Raw genomic sequence first — 23,510 nt, 5'->3', positions numbered from 1 at the left:
ACAACGAGATCATGCGAATTCTGAGTTTTGTTGTCAAGAGGGGAAGAGGGACGTCCCCAAATTCAGCGCTGCAGAGAGTCACCCTGAGTTTTTGGGCATCCGGAGATCCAACTGTCTTACCGAACACGTCTGCCTTTGACGGTCCGAGGAAAAGATGGGCCACGGTTTGCTCAGTCCTCCAGGAAGTTTCTGTCAAACCTTCCCAAACGTCAGCGAAAACATCTCTCTCTCTCCCCCCACAGGAGACCTAAGGCGGCTCAGGAACAATTAACTTCACATATCTATAAAAATCGTACTATTACTCCCCTCTACCCGTGCCGTGCCCTGCCCCCCTCTTCCTCTTTCAAGATTTTTATTTTCCCTTTGCCACAGAACTCTTGATCGCTTCGCTTGCCTTTTCTGTGTCCCTTTTTAAACAGTATGATTTTCCCTTTGTAAAAGGGGGGGGGGAGAGACCAGCGACAATGGAGCTTCTCCGACGCCCCGACGCTCCCTTTCTCATAAGGGACAAGCGAATCCTAGTTACTGTGATTTAGGGCATTTACAGCAAATTTGGCCATCATTTCCCGCGAGCTCTCTCTCCCCCCCCCCCCCCCGCCGTCAAAGCGAGTGTTTGAAGTAGGCTCGTTTTTGATTGCGACCCCAAGGGATCAAAACTTGGAAGAGGGTTCCAGACAGTGAAATCAGGAATGTATTCGATATGTACCTTTGGGTCTCTTGTGGAGCGCAGGCGATGATCCGCCCAGGCCACTTAAATCTGATCTTTTGGTTTTTAAGTGGATTTAAAAAGTGCTCCTTGAGCCAGTTTATTTTGGGTTAACTGATTTGTGCAATTAAGCTGTCAATGAATCCGCTTTCTCCCCACCTCGCGCCAGCGTACTAGGGTGAATTCGGAGTAATTGCCACCTGGAAGTGAAAAACACCACTAGCGGGAAGTCAAGTTCTAGGATCTCTCCCCTTCCTCCCCCAATTGCCATGTAAACGGGATTAAACACGGCCACCGAGTAGGATTACATCAAATCCGGGGTCTTCAAACTGCCTGAAATTCCCAATCGATCTCCGTCGGAATTCAGCTCAACCTCGTATTTGCACGCGAATTTCCAAACCGTTCTGTGCCCATTACACCGAAGTAACGACACAAATTTCGGGAGCGACTCCAAGCCGAAAAGGCAGGAATTTTGACGAGTGATCACAGTTCCTGTCTAAGGAAAAAGACACCCCTGTCAAGTATTGTCGCGCTCTCAGACATCAACTCCAGCGCACTCTACATTTTGGCCTGATTCAATCATTGATCGCCTTCTATACACGCGATGGTCTGGTTGTTGTATTAGGGGAACAGCATGAGTGACGTTCAGTAGATCCCATCTCTAGGTAAAATTTAGGACTACGGTTCTGATAGACAGGCTGAAAAGAAGTAGCTTATTAGATCCTTGTATCCCTAAACAGGAAAGCTACCTTATCTCTGCGTCGAGGGAGCATACCTTTAGAATAATCTGGGAGATTCGGGGGTCATTTCACTTTCCGGGGTATTTAAATCAAAACGCCGTTTTTCATTCAATTTGTTTACATTGTCCCCAGCCGAAACACTGCTTTTAGGATCCACCTGGTCGCTTCAGATAATATATCACTGGCATGAGGAACCTGTCCCTCCCTAAAACTCACCGCGGTTTTTGCAAACCACATTTCCATAGACATCTGCTTGCATGGGGATTGCTTCGTGCACAATCGTGTTTGGGTCATAATAATACTGAAAATCAGCGACGTGTTTACTTGACACCTCATCTTAAAGAGCTCCTCCAGTTTCCCTTGCTTCTCTCTCTCTCTCCTCTCTGTTTCTCTTTCCAGGCATCTTCCAACCCACGCTGTGACTCCAGTTCTCCGCTAACAAACAGGCCCTTAGCAACACGCCCGCGGCGCGCTCTCGGCTTCGCTTTCCCGGGTCATCCCAGCTGAGTGACAACTGATGGTTTGTTGAATGGGAGAAGTTCACAGAACCCAAGGCGGCGGAGGGAAGAAGAGAAGCAGAAGGAGATCCTGGCCCTCGGAAGGTCGCTCACGTCCATCCACCGTTGAGGGGCAGAGAGGCCCAGAAAAGAGCATCCTATCATTTCCCACCTGGATGGCTTGTAGCCTCGAGCGCAGCTTCCGAAAGCGCCCCCCCCCCCCTTTTTGGACTACAGAGCCCAAAGTGCCGGTTATGGGGGGGATTCTGGGAGTTGTAGTAGAAAACCGCAAAGAGGGGGGGATATAATATTTCTATATTTGATTTCGAAAAACACTCCTTGCCGGGCAGAATAACTAGGGTTTGCCCAGCACACTCACGCTTTTGTGTACGGAGCAACTGAATTTAGCCAAAATAAAAGAAAACAATGGGGAGGGGGAAAGTCGAGAAAGTTTTGAGGGGGCGCAGGAGGGGACTGGAAAGGAAGGAATGATAAGAACAATAATAAAACATTACAAAAAAAGAGCAGCTGATACCCTGGAATATGTCTGACTTTTTCTGAACTATAAATTACCCGACCACTTGTAAACATAAACAGGGGAAGTAAACCTCATTGGTCGGAAGCCGATTGCTACTCCCGGGTAGAGAGTCGGCTCACGAAATCAACGGATGATTGGAACGTCAACGCGTGTGCAAATCCTACTGAGTTAGTGGGTCTACTCTAGTCGGGAACTTAAAGCAGGACATCGCTCGCTGATCCGGAACAAGCTGACACATTTACCCGCTACCGACCCTCGCATTTGGAGCTGCAAAGGGTACCACGGCCCTAGGATCCTTGTCAGCTCATGGGAGCGCTTTCGCCAACGCCTCATTGCGGTCGAAATGTTACTCCCCAGGAAGGGAAAGCCCCGGCCCTTAAACAGTTGCGTTAGAACTATATTGCTTATTCAGGTTCTGAGAAAACATGGCTTCAGCGAGCCCAGTTTATTAAAAGTTTAAACGTTATTTAAAAGTTAGTTCCAAGGGGGTTCTAGGGTTTGCATTCAATTCCCTCAGACATTGCTGCGCCTCCTTAGCTGGGGAAAAATGGCAGGCCGGTGGCAACTTGGCCCTCGGATCCAAAACACACTGGAAATCCATTTTCTAGGTGTGAGATTGATCCTTGTGTCCAAATCAGGCATCCGCCGCATTTTAAACCAGAGGGGTCTCTTTCGACTGATCTGACGGTGCTATCGCTGGTTTCTCTCGCTTGCAGTCAGGGGAGACTTCGGGGGCAGCTGTCGCGTCTTTTCACCTGAGTGGTTTTTCCACATTAAGAAAAAAAAGGGGGGGAGGAAAAAGAGGGCAAAGGAGGGCGATGTGACTGATGGAAAGCCCCCGTAAAATCCCGCGAAGGCAACGCGGGAATGCCGTGATAAAAGCCTCATCTGACATCCCCACGTTTGGTATCCGAGCCTGCTAAAGTCCTACGTGGTGAATTCAGTGACTGTTCAGTTATTTGCAATTCTGCACCTGCATGGGCGGGGGTGTCCCCAGGAAGAATCTCTTTTGTGTCAGTATTTTAATTTTGTTCTTGAAATGGACCAGTTTAAATGCCCCCCCCCGCCCCGGAATCGAATATTTGCAATGCGGAAGAAAACCCCTTGCATTTAATCATTGTAGCACGGCTAGCTCCTGAATCCTGAGGCGAAACGGGTAAAGAAATCATAAAAACGCATAAAATAGGGGCTAGACTGCGTGGGCCACGTAAGAGAAAAGAACACTGCGAGCTGTTACAGCTGATCATTCCGGGTAAGATAAATGAAGAAAGGACGGCCAGGAAGGAGTTCTCACTGAAAAATCTTGAAGAAAGGTTTGGATCCGGCACGACATCGGTGGCTTACAGCTGCTGACTCCCTGATCAGAAAAACCACGAAGTTCACCTCCGCAGAGTCCTGTTCTGGCACTTTATCTTTTGTTTTCGTTTTTTTAAGGAATTGCCCGCATTCTCCCACTGGTATGTATGCTCGGGGTAAATGGTTACTTTCGAAAACTCTCCATAGACGCTCAAGGCCACCGTGAAATGGACCAGTCTCCTACAGCTTGTTGTTGCTGAGCCGGTTTGTTAGAAAGCTAAGAAGAAAACTAACCAGGAATGACAGGCCACCGTTCAAAAAGCAGAACAACTCCGGCCAGAGCTGAGAAGTTTATAAGAAGCCTTACCGAGCATTTGATTGACTCCTTTAGCTTCCATGTTCTCTCTTGCAATTACTGTATGTAGGTCTTGCTTATTTGTATAGACGGAGTGGCTCTGCTTACCCGCTGCTTCGGGATGTAATAAATTATGAGCACGCACACACATTTATACACCCACGTAGGCACCAGGTTGGTGGTGTTTCTTTTTCTTTCTTTCTTTCTTTTTTTCCATATATGGGCCAAGGGGCATTTAAACAAAAATTAGCATCTTATCCGGGTGGCTGTCTTTGCTGGGCCTACGGGGTCAAACAAGATCTATTTAATAAAGTGGAGCAGTGATCAAGTACACAGCGAAACGCGCAACAAACTGGAGTTTCTTGTCGCAGGGGTGACTTGAGAGTTAACCCAGGGCTGAGCTGTCTCGTGGCAAAAGGCAAAGCCCTGAACGGATCTAAGGAAAAAGGGAAAGCCGTCTCCCCTGGCTCTGCAATTTTTATTAACTTCTCTGGAAGTGTTTGTCCGTTTGAGCTCAGCATTTCTGGATAACAGTCTGAATTTCCAGTGTTCCGATCAGAAACAGTTCCCTGGAACCTTTAAGACCATAAAATCAAAACCTAATCCCTCCGTGCTATGTCAAAGTCCTGGAAATGTACCTAATCGTTAGTGATGATCAAACTCCGGATCAAACCTAAAGAGAACTTCAGATAAATTGAATGCAATGCTACTAAAGTACTGGTCGAATAATATATATATATAAATAATATATGTAGCTACCCTATGAGTTGCTCAGTAATAGTACAAGAATTGCTGAAGGCATGACATATTATTTTTATATAAAAATAATTTGTCATGCCTTCAGCAATTCTTGTACTATTACTGAGCAATTCATGGGGTAGCTACATTCATTTTAATATTTAGCAGAAAATCGTCCCCTGTATACATTTAGGATATATTCGTTTTCTAAATCAATGGTTGTCCCTCAAACTTGAAAAGAAAGTCCTTGCCCCAAGGAGCCTACATTCACGATGACTCGATACAATACACGACCTCGTTGACCCGCATTTAGACTTATTTAAACAAATTAGCGTCTCCAGGCTCAGTGGACTCGAATTAAATTGGATTCAGCCCGTGTCCTTACCAGGAGCCTGGAGAGAAATGTTTTAAAGAGAGAGAGGTAGAGGTAGAGAAGATTGAGAAAAAGTGAATAAAACGACACACACAGAGGCTTTCTTGTTTTCTCTCCTTTTTCTTTCCTCTTTACTGTACGTTAAGGTTCAAAGTATTCGCACTGAGGGAGGCAGGGGCGAGAGGGCTTAGGAAGTCCGATTCTTGTTATCAGCATTGAGAAGTATATTATTTTGTGGAGTTCAGAGGGAAGAAGGAAAACAATTTGTTCCTCGTAAACAGTCCCTAATGGCTTGTTTTCGCTTCGCGCCTTCAATTTCCTACCTTCTTTGATGAGAAGCTGATGGGGTAAATATTCTAATCTGATTCAGTTCGCCTCCTGCGGATTGCCAGAATCAATCGTGACAGACCAAGCGTTTTGCAAATCACGGGGACCCGGCTGCCGGGGGAGCCTGCCGGCTTAATAAACATCAGGTTTTAAAGGGAAAGGTAGGCAAACCCGCCCTTCCACGGAAGGGCCTTGCAACAGGCAAAACACCGCAGCAACGTCGGGGTTGTGATCGGGGTTGGGGAGACCCTTAGTAGTCAACTCTCTCCGAAAAATAGAGCCCTTTCGTTTGACACGTTTGTCTGAAATGCAATTTAAAACCGAAGTCCGCCTTCTTTGACCCCTCTCCCGTGGGCATTTCATTAAAAACACACACACGCACACAAATCCCTACAGATGTTCAGCGTTAGAGACAAAACTGTGATTCATCGTTATTTCTTACAGGTATAATGCCAAGCCGAAGACATCCCAATAGTTATGGCGCTGGATCCTACCGATCTTTGTTAGGGCCGTGCACTGCAGAGAAAAACTTCAGCGCGGCCACATCGCGTCGGTTTCACCGGGAGAGTGAAGCGCGACCTTATTAAAATCCGCTTGCTTTGAGATCAGGATCCGGTCCTTGCCTCGATTTCAGGGCCACGGATTTTCAAGCCGAGGGGGGGAGGACTTTGGAGCCAGCTCCCGTCGAAGTTTAGAAAGTTAAAGGAATGTGATGTGTGCCTAAGCACACGCACACACTCACACGACCCTACACGCCATCCATAGTATCCTTCAAAATCGTTCGCTCACGGCATATTTCTCCATCATTGGCAGCACTGAATGTGTCTCAAAACCGGGGAGCCCAGCCTTGCTCGACATGCGGGCGGAGGAAGGCAGAATCCTAAATAAAGCCTCGGGAATGTCCTCTGGAAAAGTATCGGAAGCTAGGATGATTGAAAAGGTGAGGGAGCGCAATCGCAGCAGAACGGAACTTCGTACCACTGTGGCGGAAAGCAATTAGCACCGTAGTCTCTCCGCCCGCCCCCGTGGTGCGCCCCATTTGAACGCAGAGTTTACTCCCGAGTAAACGCGCAAGGCTGCAGCTCGCCGGCCTTTTAACGGGCCGACCCGAAGCCTTTCTTCCCTTGCGCGCCCGCGCAGAGCGAGCGGGCGCGCAAGAGAAGGCGAGACGGGAGCGAGCGGACCCTCCATTCATTCCCGGGCTGTCCAGTCGCGCGGGCGACTTTCCCAGCGGAGAGCGTGCTTTTGGTTGGTTGCTCTCTTTTCTTGGATCGGGACCGAAGCGGAGGAAACCGCGGCGCGGCGCCGAGGGAGCAAGGCCTTGGGGGCGTCGCGGGCGAGCCGCGTCTGGGCGAGAACATTAACCAGATTAACCCGGACAACAATTAGCGAGGGCGGGCGGCTGCCGGGAGTGAAAGATCAACCCAAATCGCGGAAGAGGGAGGGCCGGGCGAGGAGGTGGAGAAGAAAGGAAGGGATCCCACTAATGGCAAGGATTACGTGAATTTCGCTAATTCTTAATACTCCGAATTCCGGCTGCTCTTACTCCGAATTCCGGCTGCTCTTACACACCTCCTCCTCCTCCTTCTCCTCCAGATGCGCCCAACCCGCCCCAGCCCCTCCGCCTCCCGCCCCCACCTTCTCCTTGGACCCCCACTCCACCCCCACCCCCACCGGGGAAATCTGCTCTTATCCGCGATCCGCTCTGGAATCGCGAACTCAATCCCAGCATGACGTCGCCGGGGTATAAAAAAAGGACACAGGAGGCTGGGGATGGATCAGAGAGCCTCCAGGACGTGGAGAGCTGAAGAGGAAACGGATCGGGGGGTGTACGGGGGAGGGGAGAGAAGGAAAAGAAAAAAAAGGGGGGGGAAGAGAGAGAGAGAGAGAGAGAGGAGGCGGAACAAGCAGGCAAAGTACGAGGATCCCTTTCCTCCCCCTTTTCCCCTAAAAAAGAGAAGCTGCTTACTGGCAGATCGCGCCCCCCCTTCCAATAAACCCAAGTCTCCAAGCTTCGGGAAAGCTCATTCGCTCCGGCGCGGACTCACCGAGGCGCACGGCTTTCTCTTCTCGGGCAGAAAAGTTTCATTTCCACAGCCCTCCTCCCTCCCTCCCTCCCTCCGGTCCCTTCGCTCCCTCTCTCCGTCCGTCCGTCCGTCCGTCCCTCTCTCCTTCCCGGCCTCTCTCTCTCTCTCTCTCTCTCTCTCTCTCTCTCTCTCTCGGTCTCTCCCTGCGGGCAGACGCCGCCAGCTTTCGGGGGATGCCTGCCGGCATGTTCAGCATCGACAACATCTTGGCGGCCAGACCGCGCTGCAAGGAGGCGGTGCTGCTCCAGCAGCATCCGTCCCCGCCGCCGCCGCCGCCCCCGCCGCCCCCCGGCCCGCAACCCAGCGCGGCGCCCTCCGTGGTCTTCTCGGCCAGCCTGCACGGAGGGGACTCGCTCTACGCGGCGGCGGCGGCGGCGGCAGCGGCGGCGGCCGGCAGCGGGGCGGACTACGGCGGATACTACTCGCGGGCCGTGGCGCCCGCCTCTAACTTGCCCGCCCTCGGGGGCTCCCGGCTGGGGGGCTACGGCAACTATTACTACGGGCAGCTCCACGTCCAGGCGTCGGCCGTCGGCCCGTCCTGCTGCGGCGCCGTGCAGCCCTTGGGCGCTCAGCAGTGCTCCTGCGTCCCGGCCGCAGGTAAGACCTGGGCTCCCCGCTCCCCCACCCCCACCCCACCCGGTCACTTTCACTTTCCCTCCGTGGGGGAGGAAGAGGGGCAGAAAGAGAGGAGCTGGGCCTCGGGATGGGGGTGGGGGTGGGACGGCGCTGATTTGTTGCAAAAGAATCTTGTGCAAAAGAAACTTGTGATACTCTCAAGACGACACGTTGCATTTGGCAAGGAAGATTTTCTGGATTCCAACCCACTCCGGTGTATGTGTGATGGAAGGAAAGAAGGAAGATAGATTAAAGTTATCTATCTAGTACTTTCTTGGATTCTCTTCTCGCCCCCCGCCCCCCGTGTTCAATCCTTTCCTCCGGGTTCTCTCCTTCTTGTGAGACTAGCGACATGTCCCTTAAAGGCCAGGCCCTCTGGAGGGGCTCAGCGCTACTGTGAGGCCGGAGCGAAAGAAAGGCAGCTGATGGGGCGCATCCCCGAGCAGGGCGCAGTTGGTTTTGCAAGAAATTTATGATAATTGAGGTTTGACACCGAGGGAGGAGCGCTTCTGAGAAGTTCCGCCTCAGGCATGGGAACCACCTGATCAGCCTGGAAGGAAGGAAGGAAGGAAGGAAGGAAGGAAGGAAGGAAGGAAGGAAGGAAGGAAGGAAGGAAGGAAGGAAGGAAGATTTGTGATCATGAGCAAAATTCAAAGTCGGGACTGGGTAAAAAACCTTCGCTCCGCCGTTCAAGTATCTCCGTTCCCACTGGGATAACTTAACGGTTCAAAAACGCTCTGCTGTTGAATTTCCATTGGGCTGACCATTTGCTGATCCATCTCAGGTAGCAAATTATCACATTAGGGTAAGGATAACATATGAGTCTGTTGTTTTTACGCGTCAGCAAACTAAAACAGCCAGGTGGCCTAGTAGATGGGGTTACCCATGAGGATTCAGGAGACCTGGGTTCATATTCCCGTTAAGCCCTGGAAAGTTACGGGGTGGGGTTGGTAGAACTGGTAAAACTTTTCCTTAAATATCTCACATACCTTGAAAGCCCTATTAGGGTTGCCATAAGTCAGATGCAACATGATGACAGGTAAACCCATAAAAGTATGCATGAACGCGGGACATCGGCCTGTTGCTCCTCCTGGAGACGCCTCTCCATATAGAATCAAGACCTGTTTCTACACGTGCAGCCCCTCCTGAGTCTAGTTCCTTGATCTGTCCAGAGTTTGAGGCCTTCTTAGACACAACGCTGGGGCCCGGTTGCAGGTTATGTGGCATTCACTGTCCGAGAGGAAGGAACCATATCAGAACCAGCTTAGTTAGTAGCCGCATGTATCTGGTCAGCGGAGAATTCACGTCAGCTCTTTGAAGAAGCAGAAGTGGTTGGCTTTTCTGAAGTTTTCCCCCCACCCCACCCCCAGAATCCTTAGCGTCCCTTTCTCTCAGAGGACCCTTTCTGACATCCCACGACAAACTCGTGTATTTAGAATTCAGGCAAGACACGCGTTTATTTCGAACATTACTGGAAGCGGGTGGATCAAGTAGTGAATCTTACTAAAATAAGTGCGTCTTACTGAGTAAAAAATGGCGCAAATGTGCGCAAAATAGAGCCGTGACTCTCCTTTTTCTGAAGCTAGCGAAATTCGCTTTCCCCTTCGAAGTGTCTTTTTCCTTCCCTAACCACGCGTGCCTCTGAAGCTCCCTGATGGCCCACCGGATTAGAAAAAGAACTCTAGTTTAAGAAAATAAGTTTGAGATAGAGGTATCAGCTTCGCATTCTTAATAACATTAACAGACAGACCAGATATTCGGATTTAAACAGTGAAGGAAGAGGGGAAAAGAGAGACGGTGGTTTAAAAATTCCCGTCCCAAATTTATTTACTTAACTTGAATGAATTAAGAGCCACTAATCTTTGGGAGATAGATTTCGTCTTCAGCAAGATTGAAGACGTCCCTGCTTAATGCAAAAACTTGGAAAACTCGCCCCCCTTTTTTAAAAAAAGTCACCCGGTCCTTAGAAATATGATTTGAAGTTTTAAAAATCCGGTTCAGTTGAAGGGTCTAAAATCGATGCTGTTATCATACTCTCCACATTTAATTGTATGGCTCAATTACCTGCAGGGCTTGTGTGTTGTTTTAAGGATTCAGGGTTTATTATCCTGAATTCCCCGAAACTTACGTCTGTGCGTAAGAGCCTAGATTTTATAGGTATAACCTCAACAGATCAACTCTGAAATACATACATGAAATGACACCCTTTTTGTGTCTTTCCGTTGCCTTAAAAAAGATATACCTCATCTCCTTTTCATACGAAGTATGTCTGAGTTCAATTGGAGGCGTAACAGAACGAAAGTAAAAGTAAGGCAAACGTTCATTGAACTCCTTAAACGAGAGTATAGCCTCAGTGCTCAAGGCTGTGGGGGTGTGGGGGTGTATGGGGGTCTATGGATGGATGGAAATCTGCTGAGCTGTGCAAAAGTACTTCAAGGCTAATCTAGAACTTGTGGAAACAAGCGTTCAGGCATGAGGAGTACGTTTTGCAGTTTCTACTTGGTCTTCAAATGAAAATGCATTTGAAGACCAAGTGCAAATGCATATTTTCCTTTACTGCGATGTTCACTGTCCTTAGAATGGAAGAGCCTACAGTTCCACGCCGGAAAATCCTTGAGATTTTCCAGAAAGTAACCGAATATTTTTGCCCGATTTCCTTCCTTTTGTCAACCCGTTGCCTTCTTTGGAGGAGAATCCCGGTTCAGTCTCTTGCTTCTGTAGCTAGCCCTCCAGAAATCTTTAGGGAGTTCCTTGTTTCCTTGAGCTCCCAATCCAAACCAGTTCCAACCGACTCTTTTTGCACTCCTGTACCTTTCTCCGCTTTGTCTCCAGGTTATGAAGGTACCGGCTCAGTCCTGATGTCCCCAGTGCCCCACCAGATGCTGCCGTACATGAACGTGGGCACCTTGTCCCGGACTGAGTTGCAGCTTCTCAACCAGCTCCACTGCCGAAGGAAAAGGAGGCATCGAACCATCTTCACGGACGAACAGCTAGAGGCGCTGGAAAACCTCTTCCAGGAAACCAAATACCCCGACGTGGGCACTCGAGAGCAGCTGGCCAGGAGGGTACATTTACGGGAGGAGAAAGTGGAGGTAAGGGGACACTTCCTCTAGGATTCACTTTGGAACTGTTAGAAAATGGGACAGACAGAGGGGAGTTTGCGCGGCTCCTCTTTCCCTATGTTAAGCAAGGAACAGTGGATAAAGAAGGGAGGAAGGTCAGTGGCTTGTTCCTCTCATCCTGACACAAGCCAGTCCTGCCCCGTTCATTCCTAACTCAGCACCCTTGCTGGAAACGGAATGGAATACGTACTAAGCGCAACCGGAGCGGCTCGGATTTGAACTGTTCAATCTGTGCTGGGTTAGCGCCTCTGAGAACTGCACATTTAGCTCAACCATTCTCGACTGAATTGGAATTTACTACCGGTGTAACTAGACTTAGTGAGACATCCAAGCAGAATGGGATCCGTGGAAATGGCGGGGATTGATTAGTCAACGCTAAATAAAGTAAGACCTATTTACTTCAGTAGGTCTACCCTGGTTGGGTCCAAAAACGGACATCGTTCCTAGAGTGCCACCCGGAACTAATATACCTGGCAGAAAACCCCACTGGAGTCACCCGCATCTGTTTCTGGGTCTACATGCATAAGATTGCGCTGCTGAAGTCATTGATGCGTTTGAATCCTGTTGTTTACAATACTGGGGACTGGAAGTACAGTATAGTTAACATCAAGTAGCTGAGTTTAAATGAAACTTATTCTTAGAAAAAGGCGACTAACATTTGGAGTACGTCCACTACTTGAAGCTTGCTTTTCAGAGAAAATGGATTTTATTATCAGGACTTCAGTCAGGCCAAATTCTTCTTTGCTAAATGGGTAGTTAGCATCAGATGGATTAACTGCATAAAGGAAACCAGGGCTTGGCCTTTGCAAGACCTGAGCAGGGTTGTGAACGATAGGACCTTTCTGAATAGCAATCATTCACAGGGTCCCTATAGGTCGGGAGGGAGTTGAGGACGCCTAACAACAACAATGTGTGGCAGGCAGAGCACACTCATAAGGCACCCTGCTGTCTAGCGACTTTTTCCCCGACTTGATCGCAACCATCTTTCCCGTTCATTTATCCCCCCGGGGGATTGTACTGAGCTGCGCACAAAACAGTCAGTGGCGATCCTGTCGCACATGGATCGTACACAGAGTTGGTATTCCTTCTGCATATAGTTGGTGGGGCTGATGGGGAGGGTGAATTGGACGAAGGGGGCAACTGCGCCCGATCCTATCCTCTTTGCTGGGGTTGAGCTTCCTTGGCAAGTCAAAGAAGGCAGCACTAAAGGGTTCTTCACCGTGCTCGTCTTTTCGCCTTCCAGTTACTGCTACCTGCCTTAAAGTCGCCGGCAATCCTATGAATGAGCGATTGCCAAAATGTCCTTTCCTTGAAAGTCCTGCTCAGCTCTTGTAGACTCAAGCCTGTGGCTTCCTTTAGGGAGTCAGTCCATCTCGTATTAGATTTTCCTCTTTTCTTGCTGCCTTCCACTTTTCCTAACATTATCATCCTTTCCAGAGAATCTCATCTTTCATGATATGCCCAAAGCAGGACAGCCTCCGTCTCAACAGCCTCCAGAGATAGTTCAGGCTCGGTTTGTTCTAGGACCCACTTGTTCGTCTTTCTGGCAGTCCAGGATGTCCGCAAAGCGGATTCTTGACTTGACTTTTAGCCAAGTTTATGTTGCTCTAGATTTTTGGATCAACGCCCCTCCTCCACCTGCATTGAGCACAGCTGCCCAGGTATACCTTACGTGTTTCCTTTGCAGCTGTTCAGACCTACTCCTGGTATCACAAGGGGGTGAGAGCTGCTGCTTCTGCTTTGCATACAGACAGTCGCCGGTTCGATCCCCGGCATCTTCAGATATCGCTAAGGGGACAAACCCTCAGGAAATGTGGGGCAGCCGCTGCCACTCGGTGTTAACAGTGGGGTAGAAAGACAAACGTCATCACTAACCGGAAGAAGAATTCCTCATATTATTCCTGATCCCCATCCTTCACCTCAATCACTTGCGTTTTGACCTCCAGTAGTAAAGCGATCCTGGAGGACATAACGCTTCTTGCTTGTTAGGGAAGTAAATATGCTAGCCGTCAAAGGATGGCGGGGGCAACTCTCAACTGCGCTGTGTATACGTAGGGGCGGGTGAGCCAGATTTAAAATTTGCTAGATTGGCCTCTTAATTTCATCTCATGTGTGTTGAACATATTCTAGACATTAGGAGATCTTCCTCCACAATAGCTAGCCGGACTAAACAATGGTCTATTCACATGAGCGTCAATAAGCTTCTACTGTCCCTTACAATTGAACGTACGATCGCTGTTCTCTGGTGATGGGGGATTTCATTTCAGGTCCTCTCGCTAGCAAGTTTTGCCAGTGGGCTTAGACCCCTGATGGCCCCCTTCCTCTGGCGCCCGTGGCAGCCATCGCGGGACGAAGCAAGCCCTGCGCGCAACGGTTTCTGTGGCAAGTGACCTTTCCCCTTTTCTCCTTCTATTTGCTTAACTTGGCAGGTTTGGTTCAAGAACCGCCGGGCTAAATGGAGAAGGCAGAAGCGGTCTTCCTCGGAGGAATCGGAGAATCCTCAGAAATGGAACAAAACAACTTCCAAAACCTCCCCAGAAAAGAGGCAAGAAGAAACCAAAAGCGATTTGGACTCCGACAGCTGATAGGCTGTGTGGACAGGGTAGACTAGGCGTCTGGGACGACTTGCACGGAGAAGAGGCTCCACATTCTTGCACAGACTCTGCCTTGGCAGGAGGAAGGGCCGTGTATATATATGTGTGTGTGTGTGTAATCTATATTTGTACATAATGTATATTATGACCCCCGGCAGTGATTCCTTTGCAATAAAACGCGCTGCGGTTGGGGGGAAGGCGAGGGAGGGACGCCGAGGACATTTGTTTTAGGGGGGGCGGGTGTCTGACCCTACCAGAGCCAAAGTGGCTGCACGAAAGGAGCGGTGGCGGCGGTGAGCGACGTCACAGCTCTTGGCCAGGCTCCCCTAGGTACCTGCAGAACTTTAAATCAGCACAACTTAACTTATTGTGGTTATTTAGGCAACAAGGGGGCGGGGCGAGAGAACTTGGAGGAGGCTTTCTTGGACCACAACTCCTAAAATCCCCTGGCTAGCCCCGGAATCTGGATCATGTAGTCCAAGAATGCCCTCTCCCCAAATCCCTAGGTTGGGAACACTACGAAATGCGGCTGTTTTTGTGGCTATCTCTCTGTCGGAAGGATCGCGACGTTTCCTGGGCGAGGCAACCAGTAAGGCTACTCGCGACCAAACCCTTTTGAACTCCATGGGACGGGCCTCCAAGTAAAGATACATACAACTGCGCGTGTATGCAGGCGTATATTTGATTGGCGTTGTTCTATCTACGATCCTCAAACTCTCTCTCCCCCCCAAAAAGTAGGTCCAGCAGTGGCACATCGCATTACCGGGTGGTCGACATAAGGCACCAATAGAACCAATGTGAGATGGATTAGGATTTTTAGGAGATCTGTGTTCAAATCTCTTCATTTGGCCATGGAAAGTGACAGGGGTGGTGGCACTTATTCAGCATCTCACGTATCTCAAAAACCCTTTTGGGAAAGCCATATGTCGGAAGCAACCAGATGCCATGTTGTTGTTAATTTGACAATATTCTTATTCAAATACTTCACTTTAACTTTATTTGGGTCTCAGGCCTTAACCATTGGAAAGAGATTGACTAGTAACTCCAAAACTAACCCCACCTATTAATTCCTTTCCTAAATACTGTTAACTACCGTTAATCTGAGTGATTTGAATGATGTCCCTCACATTCGGGTTTATTTCCAAAGAAACGTTCTTGGGATCTCAGCAACAGAAGCGAGGGGAGAAAGTTACATCCGACCAAATTAAAGGATCCTGAAATTATAGGAAGATAACTTTGATTTTTAAACCGAGTGGATTGAGAAAAATAGTAAACTTTGCTGTTTTGCAAGCTCTAATAAGAGCTGCTTTACTCTGCAAACCGCACAGACCACTAACAATTTGTGGCACTTAAAAAAAGTTGTTAGATTTACACTGAAAGAAAGAGTTGAGCAGTTCATTAGGAAAAAAAAATATACTGTATACAGATTATCTTCCTGTTTTTTTAAAGGATTATAATTTTGGAAAATAATATTTGCTCTGGAAATTTGAGGTCAGGTCAAGCGACACGTCAGCGTTAAGCAGGGTCACAAAGTGACCGTAGAAAATGGACAAAATTTACGTGTCCCATTTGAGCATCTCTCTACAGTCCTTTATCATACCTCTGTGAATTAAAAGAAGGGGAATTCACAGCATGTCTAGTCAGAAGTAAGTACCACTGAGCTCAATGGGTGTATCACTTCGGCCTAAAAAGAGCAATACATATATATTTTTTTCTCATCCTTTAATCAGCAATCTTGGTTGAACGACGACTCTTAGTTCATAGCCAGCATGTGGGAACTGCTGGAAATCCATCAGGAGCAATGAAATGTTCATATCACATAGGCAAATATATATATTCTTAATTCTTAGGTTTGAGGAGGCGAGAGAAGGGAGAATATCCCATGTTGAGGGTTCAGGTCCAGGTAGGCGTAAACCCCGTCTAAATCAACCGGATTTACTTCTGAGTAGATGTTATAAGATCGCGCTATAAACGGAGCAGTGTGTCCACATAAACAGAAGATGGCCGCCGACTACTCACCCTTTCCGTTCCGTAAAACTAGTGAGGAATCTCATTTTGCGGCCGGCAAGGGCCACCGAGGACGATCGAATGCTGTTCTTTGGAAATTTTTCCTTTAACCCGGAACGATAATGGGGTCGTTCGCCCTTTCTGGGGTGACCTGGGGGCCAACCCCATTCAACTCAATAGAACTTGCTGCTGAGTCGAACGCGCATAGGATTTTAGGCGCATTGAGCCTAATTTCTTGTGTTTGGAAACAGACAAAAAGTTCATACCAAAGCTCCCAAAGGCATCCATATCATTGATCCAAAGTATTTTTTCCTGAAATCTCTTTCTTCTTTGCATTTCCCTAATAAATCTGTTTAATGGGAAGAGTCTGGACGCCATTCTTGGGTCCTCCTTCCACCACCGTCGTTCAGACGAACAGGGAGTCACGGAATTCCGCGGACAACCCGGGGTCTGCCTCGGGTCTGTCTTCGAGCTCTAGCCGGGAAGCAACGTCCGAGATGCGTTACCCTATAGGTTTTTCCCCCCTCACATACAGACACATAGGGACATGGGAGAAAAGTTACTGCCTTGAACTACAACGCCCAGAATTCTTGCGTCCAATTTGGCTGGAAGGCTCTGGGAGTTTTAGTTCAAAAGTAACTTTCCCAAGAGGTAATATACACTTTTAAAAAAATATCTAGTATAAGAATACTGTATTTTCTCCTTTAGCATTCCATTCAGGTAATGATTCATTCACACGTGCACCAATATCTCATCTCATGACCCAACACTTACAATATAACCTATAATGGGATATATTCACCCCTTCAGTTATCTGGAACTTCCACCACCAGAAGCCAAGCCAGCAAGGTAAGCTACGGATTTATGGGGATTGTAGTACAAACTCTCTCGAGGATCAAAGGTTCCTTGCTCCATCAGATAACAGTCAATTAAAACAGAAGAATATGGCATTCGTTAAAAAAATAAGTAACCAAGCATCCAGAGCTATGGATTATCCTTTTTGCTTGTCTCCCACAATGCCATTTCATAGAAAGAATAGAGTCTGGAAAAGGTACTATTTGGGACTACAATGCCCAGAATCCCGTACATAGCTCCCAGGTGTGGTGCAAACAATAACTTTCGCACGATCAGACCAACTTTTTTTGCCCTCCGACATCTATTCTTCCGCCCCCCCCCCCCGCCTCTTACATCAGGGAACTCCTTGGGGAAAAAAAAACAAACACCCGCTATATCTAGTAAACTATGTAACTGACGCCGCTATCTCCCCACTCCTAAATCTGGCTCATTATTTACCCTTGCCCACTAATTGGGAACCGCTTCGTTATTAAACGGCTGACATCACAGGGAAGAAGAAGGAAAGCCTTTCCATAAACCTACGTACGTCTGTATTGATTTTTTAAATTGGAATTTCTGTTGCTGTCTTCTTCTTCTTCTTCTTCTTCTTCTTCTTCTTCTTCTTCTTCTTCTTCTTCTTCTTCTTCTTCTTCTTCTTCTTCTTCTTCTTCTTCTTCTTCTTCTTCTTCTTCTTCCTTTGCTTGAAACGTGCTTCTGCATGATTCACACTTCCAGGAAAGCGTCCCCTCCCGCCGCAAACTGGATGTGGTGGAGTCGAGCCAAGAAAACCCGTCTGGCAAAATGCAGCGGAGTAACCCGTTGCGGAATGCGCAGCTTTTGCGGACACCTCGCACCCTGGCTGAGGAGAGGAGAGGAGGGTGGAAACCCAGCTAACCACAGTCATCCCTGACACAGTCTTTTCCCGGATATTATACTTTAAGGGCCTTTGATTATCCCCAAGAAATCTTGAAGAAAATCCCCCGCCCGGTGGTATGAGGACAGATTCTGAGCTCATTGTGGCAGCTTCATGGCTATGACCTCATTATCTTCAGGCTTTGTGTGGCATGTGTGGTTGCATATAGGTATAAACATGTTTTTTTACATGATAGGCAGTGTGGTGTAGTGTATGGAGGATCACACTAGGACTTAGGAGGTTTGAGTTCCAGTCTCCCCATTTGGCCATGGAAACTCACTGGGAGGGGGAGGCAATGGCAAATCACTCCTGGAACATCTCACATACCTTAAAAAGCCCTAATAAGGATCACCATACCTTGGAAGTGACTTGATGGCATATTATGACACATAGTGTACTATATTGACTGGGCCAAGATGGACTGCTTCATAACAGACATATTGAGCTTTAAGGGAAGTCTGCGTACAAACTCCACAGGAAGGGTGCTGGAAGTAATGCTACTCTGTATGTCAGGGAGAGCAAAGAGTCAAACATACTGGAAATTTCAACTGGAGAAGATTCCCACAGAATTGCTCTTAAGGATCTGCAACAAATTAAAACACGAAACGGAGAAGAAATGAGGTTGCCCAGGGTTTGGTATTAGGACATCAAGTTAAGGTGACACTAAATAATTCACAGCAAGAAAAACAAAAGGGATTTGCCAAGAGGTGCAAAAGATGTCTCCAGAATGGATGAATGGGCAATAATATGGCAACTGCAGACAAACAGAGATGATGATCGTATTTGGGGCATCGGGCACTCAAAGCTCCTCCCAGCCAGGAGGCGAGAGTGTAAAGTATACCTAAGGGTGCAATCAGACAGAGAAATAGCATGCATTTTGGACCTCTTGTGGCATAATCAGGTGTGAACTGTTTTCAGTGATCACACAATTCATGAGAGATCATGAACCAGCCCAAGGTGGAACTTTTTGGTCCAGCAGCAAGGCTACTTTGTGTGTGTGTGTGTGTGTGTGTGTGTGTGTGTGTGTGTGTGTGTGTGAGAGAGAGAGAGAGAGAGAGAGAGAGCTAGGCTTGTGAGATTCCTGTAGGGACTGAAGGATCACTTAAAGGGGGGGGGGTCATTCCCAGCAAAGCATCTTTTTCCAGATGTGATTCTCTCTAGCTACTGTATCTGGTTGGATCTTTAGACTGTGCCAGGGAGGAGGCTGAGCCGCAAATTATGTACAAATGGCTCTGCCTCTGATGATGCCACTTTGCTCCAGTGGCTCCAGTGAGCATCAGATGCCACTGAATGTAAGTAAGGGCATAAAGTGATGCATATGGGGCAGATAACAGCAACAGCAGCAGCAGTAGCAACAACAGATACTAAGCTTTTGGTTAAACTTGTCTCTGTTATATCAGACAATGTTTTTATAATTTTAATTGACTGTGCCTGGTATTTTTGAATAATAAGAAGACAACTTTATGCATACAGAGAGATAGGATCTAAATTAATTGTGATTTGCCATAATCATTTTACATTTATTGGCATAATAAAATAAAATAGTAAATGGAAAACCAATAAATAAAATTTGACTAGCCAAAGTTTGCAGGATACATAAACAAATATAAAACCAACAATAAGACCCAGTTCACTAGATTCGGTAGTCTTCCCTGGATAACCAATTTTTAAAAATTGCTACTTTCTTGGATAAAAAGGTAAAGGTTCCCCTTGACATTTTTAGTCCAGTCGTGTCCGACTCTAGGGGGCGGTGCTCATCCCGTTTTTCAAGCCATAGAGCCAGCGCTTGTCCGAAGACAGTTTCCGTTGTCATGTGGCCAGCGTGACTAGGGAACGCCGTTTTACCTTCCCACCAAGATGGTACCTATTTATCTACTCGCATTTACATGCTTTCGAACTGCTAGGTTGGCGAGGAGCTGGGACAAAGCAACAGGAGCTCACTCCGTTGTGTGGATTCGATGTTACGACTGCTGGTCTTCTGACCTTGCAGCACAGGCTTCTGTGGTTTAGCCCACAGCGCCACCACGTCCCACTTTCTTGGATACATCAACGTAAACTACAGAAAGCATATACCTTATTTTCTCTGGATCTGCCCAGCCCTCCCTTTTCTTAAGGAACCTCTCAAAGAAAACAGAGCAAAGGTCCTTATAGAAGGGGTAATACGAATCATGTGCTGAAGGGACATATCAGGAAAGAGATCTTGTGGCCATGAAAACAATGCATCAAGGTTACAGACTTGTAATTAGAGTGGGAAAGGCAAGGATTTGACCGAGGGTGACAAAATTTAGAGAGCGCAAAAAGGACCAGAAGGCCCCTCCCCCCTCTGCTGGAATGGCACAAACCCAGCTGTTGCTATTTGCTACTGGAAGGGTGTCATCCTGCTTGGCCCGAGTGCATATACTGCTTCCAGACACTCTTTTCAGGCAGAGAAACAGGTTCAGCGAAGAACCAATAGGGCCAATGCACATTCATATGCTAGCTTTCTCCGCCATTCTTCCATCCTCTCCCAATCTCACAACTCCAAACTAAACTAAGAGGGCAGCCAAATTAGTAAAAATGCTACTTAATGGTTTTGGCGAGGGAGCTGTCCAAAATATGAATTCCATGCTAATGATCATTAAGTAAAACTGTCAAATAAATCTTGTTGTTCATACAATGGAGTTTTTCTTTCCTTCACCTCCAATTTATGTTGGAGGAGGTCCCAGTCATAATTTGGGACAGTGGTCACGCATACAGGTATATTGCAGCATTATCACTATTCCTCAAATATATGGTGATACGACTGTACTCGGAATGCTGTCTAGAGTGCTGGCTGGTTCATTACAAATAGTATAAAACTGGAAAGATGGGTGGATACCCAGTGTACTGTAGCGTAGTGAGTAGAGCGATGGGCTAGGATTCGGGAGATTTGGGTTTGAATCTCTGCTCAGTGGTGGAAGCCCATTGTGGAACAGTAATGGTAAATACACTCCTGAAATATCTCATTTACCTTGAAAGCCCTACTAAGGACGTTATACTCCAGTTTTGACCAGAGGGCACATAACACAAAGATAGAAAAGGGGCAGGAAAGAGCAACAAAAATGATGGGATGGCCAAAGGAAATGTTAGAACTATTTTGAATTTTTCAGTTGAGTGAATAAGGACTGAAGTGACATGAGGTTGAAATAATTTTGCATATTGTAAAGAAATACAAAGAGATTAAAAGTGTATCATGAGAATTATACATCAAAGATGGATGGTGGGAAATTCAGGGAAGAGGAAAGAAAGGTGTTTTAGGCTAAACCAGAGAATTCACTGCCAGAGGAAATAATAATAGCCAACCTAAACAAGAATGACAAAAAAAAACTGCAGAGAAAGTGGCTATCTATGACTGCAAGTCATGTGATGGATATATATTATCTCTGTTTTTACAGAGAGTATGATGTACAGTTGCTGGACACATGAGCAAGACCCCATACTGTGAGGTTTCTGGAGGTATCTGGTTGACCTCTCTGGGATCAAAATGCACCAATACACTGACCTTGGATGATACATAAGGGAGTGATGACTGATGTTTCCTGCTCTTCTTCTCCCCTCCTCCCAACTTTCTAGAAAATTCCAATTTTTGTCCAATTGAAAACAGTGGTAGGGAATTAATTCAGACAGCTCTTGAGGGTAGACACTCGCCCTGGTTCGGAAAAGTCATCCCCTTCAAGGAGTGCTTGGGATCTTGCAAATCCAGCATATTTCCTGCTCTGCCCATCCCTACTCTTACATCCTGACTCCTCCAGCAGAATTCTGACATCAGAGTAGTTAGTGGGATGGATTCCCCACCCCCGCAGCCCAAGAAATGGGGATCAAAAATGAATCCCTCCTCCATGATCTGACCTTCCTATGTAACCTTGGAAGGACGTATCTGGCATGTCTGATTGGTTGCCAAGATGCTGTCCTAGGGGACCACTATAAAAGACTCTGTCATGGACCAATCAGGTCATGGCATGCCATACCTCTTGCACACAAATCTGGATAATTAGCTCACTTGGACCCACTAGGCATAAAATCAGCAGAAATACTGACAGGTTTGGATTGTACAGATATATTTGCCTTGTTCCAGGTTTTAACATTTCTGCTGAAGCAGAAAAGACTCTGGAGATCTTCTAAGATAGTTCTAATGGAGTCCTTTAGAATGATTTTGAATTCTTTATTTTTATGAACTCCCTGATAATTCATTGCATACCACAAAAATGTGGTTTGCTGCACAGGCTTAGAAATGCAAAAAGGCAGGGTTGATTATATTACTTTCATAATTTCTGTAAAACCATGAAACCGTTGGGGCTGTCCATTTTGTTTTATTTTAATGGGGAGTTTTCACAGAATATCAGTGCTTGGCTCATGTATTAGGGACTGAAAGCCAAGCTCAGTGAATGTTTGGGCTCATTAATTTGTTTGATAGTATTGGCAAAGATTTTGCAACTGGAAAACGATTTTCTTTTTCTTTTTAAAAGGAAGCTAGGAATTTCATAGAGAAGAATGTAGCTGTGGAATGTCAGTGTTCCAGTATTTCTTAATCTTCATTGCTATTGTTTTAGCCAGTAGATGATGTTTCCCCTAGACTTACTGAATAAAATTTGAGTGGCTAATTATACTACGACCTGTAAATGTTGCATACATAAGGACCACCTGGTACTTATGTATGCAATAGACACTTCTAACACCCCAAATGGAAGAAGAAAACATTAGTACCCTCTTTTAATTGTGAAAACATTGACCACACAACAACAAAATTAGTCCAACTGACATGAATGTGGGTCAGTGTGAAATGTGCATGATATACTTTCACAAGCTATTCTGGTAGCACTTAACACTGGATTATGGACTAACAGCATAATTTTTTTGTGTTCTTGCAACTGATTTCCATCCAAATTAATTGTCATTAACTTGCACGTAACAATCAACCAGATGTCCAGTTTGAACAGTCATCTAGAACAGCTTTCCTCATCTAGATCCATTTCCATCTGGCTCCAGGCCTGGTTATGGGGAAGAGATGGCTTTAGTCATCTTGGTGGATGGCCTATGCCAGGAATTGGAGAAGGGGAGTGTGCCCCTGTTGGCTTTGCTGTATCGCTCAGTGACCTTTTGATATCACGGAACATGGCATCCTTCTCAACTGTCAACAATTTGGAGACACAGTGTTATAGTGGATCTGGTCCTTCCTAGAGGATTGTCCTCAGATAGTGATGCTGGGTAATTCCTGTCTGATGCCTTGGCCTTGGTCTGTAGTATTCGTCAAGGTTCTGTTTTGAAGTTTGGTGTCATCAGTAAACTGGTGACACCCAACTCTCTCTCTCTCTTTTCCATCTAACTCCAATAAAGCTGTTCTATTCTAACCACATACTTGGTGTTAATGATGGACTGAATGAGAGCAAGCAAATTGAAACTTATTCCTGACAACAGGATGAGGTGTTCTTGGTCAATCAAAAGGCAGGTCATGGAACAGGATTTCAGCCGGTGCTGGTAAGATGTTATACTTTCTCTGAAAAACCAGGTTTGCAGTTTGGGAGTTCTTGATTCATCTTTGAGCCTGGAAGCCCAGCTCTCAGCTGTGGCCAGGAATGTATCTGTAGAGTTAAAGCCAGTTCCCTGAAATATCCAATTTGGCTACAGTGGCACATGCTTCAGTTCCATCGCATTCGGATTACTGCAATACATTCTACATGAGGCTGCCTCTGAAAACCCTATTTGGTCCAAAATGCTGCAGCCAGACTGTTGACTAGGAGTAATTGCAGGAA

At 46.9% G+C, this 23,510-nt stretch overlaps 1 protein-coding gene across 1 annotated transcript; it reads left to right on the top strand.

Annotated features, from left to right (window-relative positions):
* The first annotated feature begins 7,449 nt into the window (after nucleotides 1–7,449).
* On the top strand, nucleotides 7,450–14,650 carry GSC (goosecoid homeobox). The gene is made up of 3 exons (XM_072986617.2): nucleotides 7,450–8,254; nucleotides 11,105–11,364; nucleotides 13,824–14,650. The coding sequence occupies exons 1-3, from the start codon at nucleotides 7,831–7,833 to the stop codon at nucleotides 13,977–13,979; spliced, it is 840 nt and encodes a 279-aa protein (XP_072842718.2). The 5' UTR covers nucleotides 7,450–7,830; the 3' UTR covers nucleotides 13,980–14,650.
* The last annotated feature ends 8,860 nt before the right edge of the window (nucleotides 14,651–23,510 follow it).

The sequence above is a fragment of the Pogona vitticeps genome, chromosome 1 (genome assembly GCF_051106095.1).
Source record: "Pogona vitticeps strain Pit_001003342236 chromosome 1, PviZW2.1, whole genome shotgun sequence".
NCBI classification, from domain to species: domain Eukaryota; kingdom Metazoa; phylum Chordata; class Lepidosauria; order Squamata; family Agamidae; genus Pogona; species Pogona vitticeps.
This window is presented reverse-complemented; position numbering and strand designations above follow the sequence as displayed.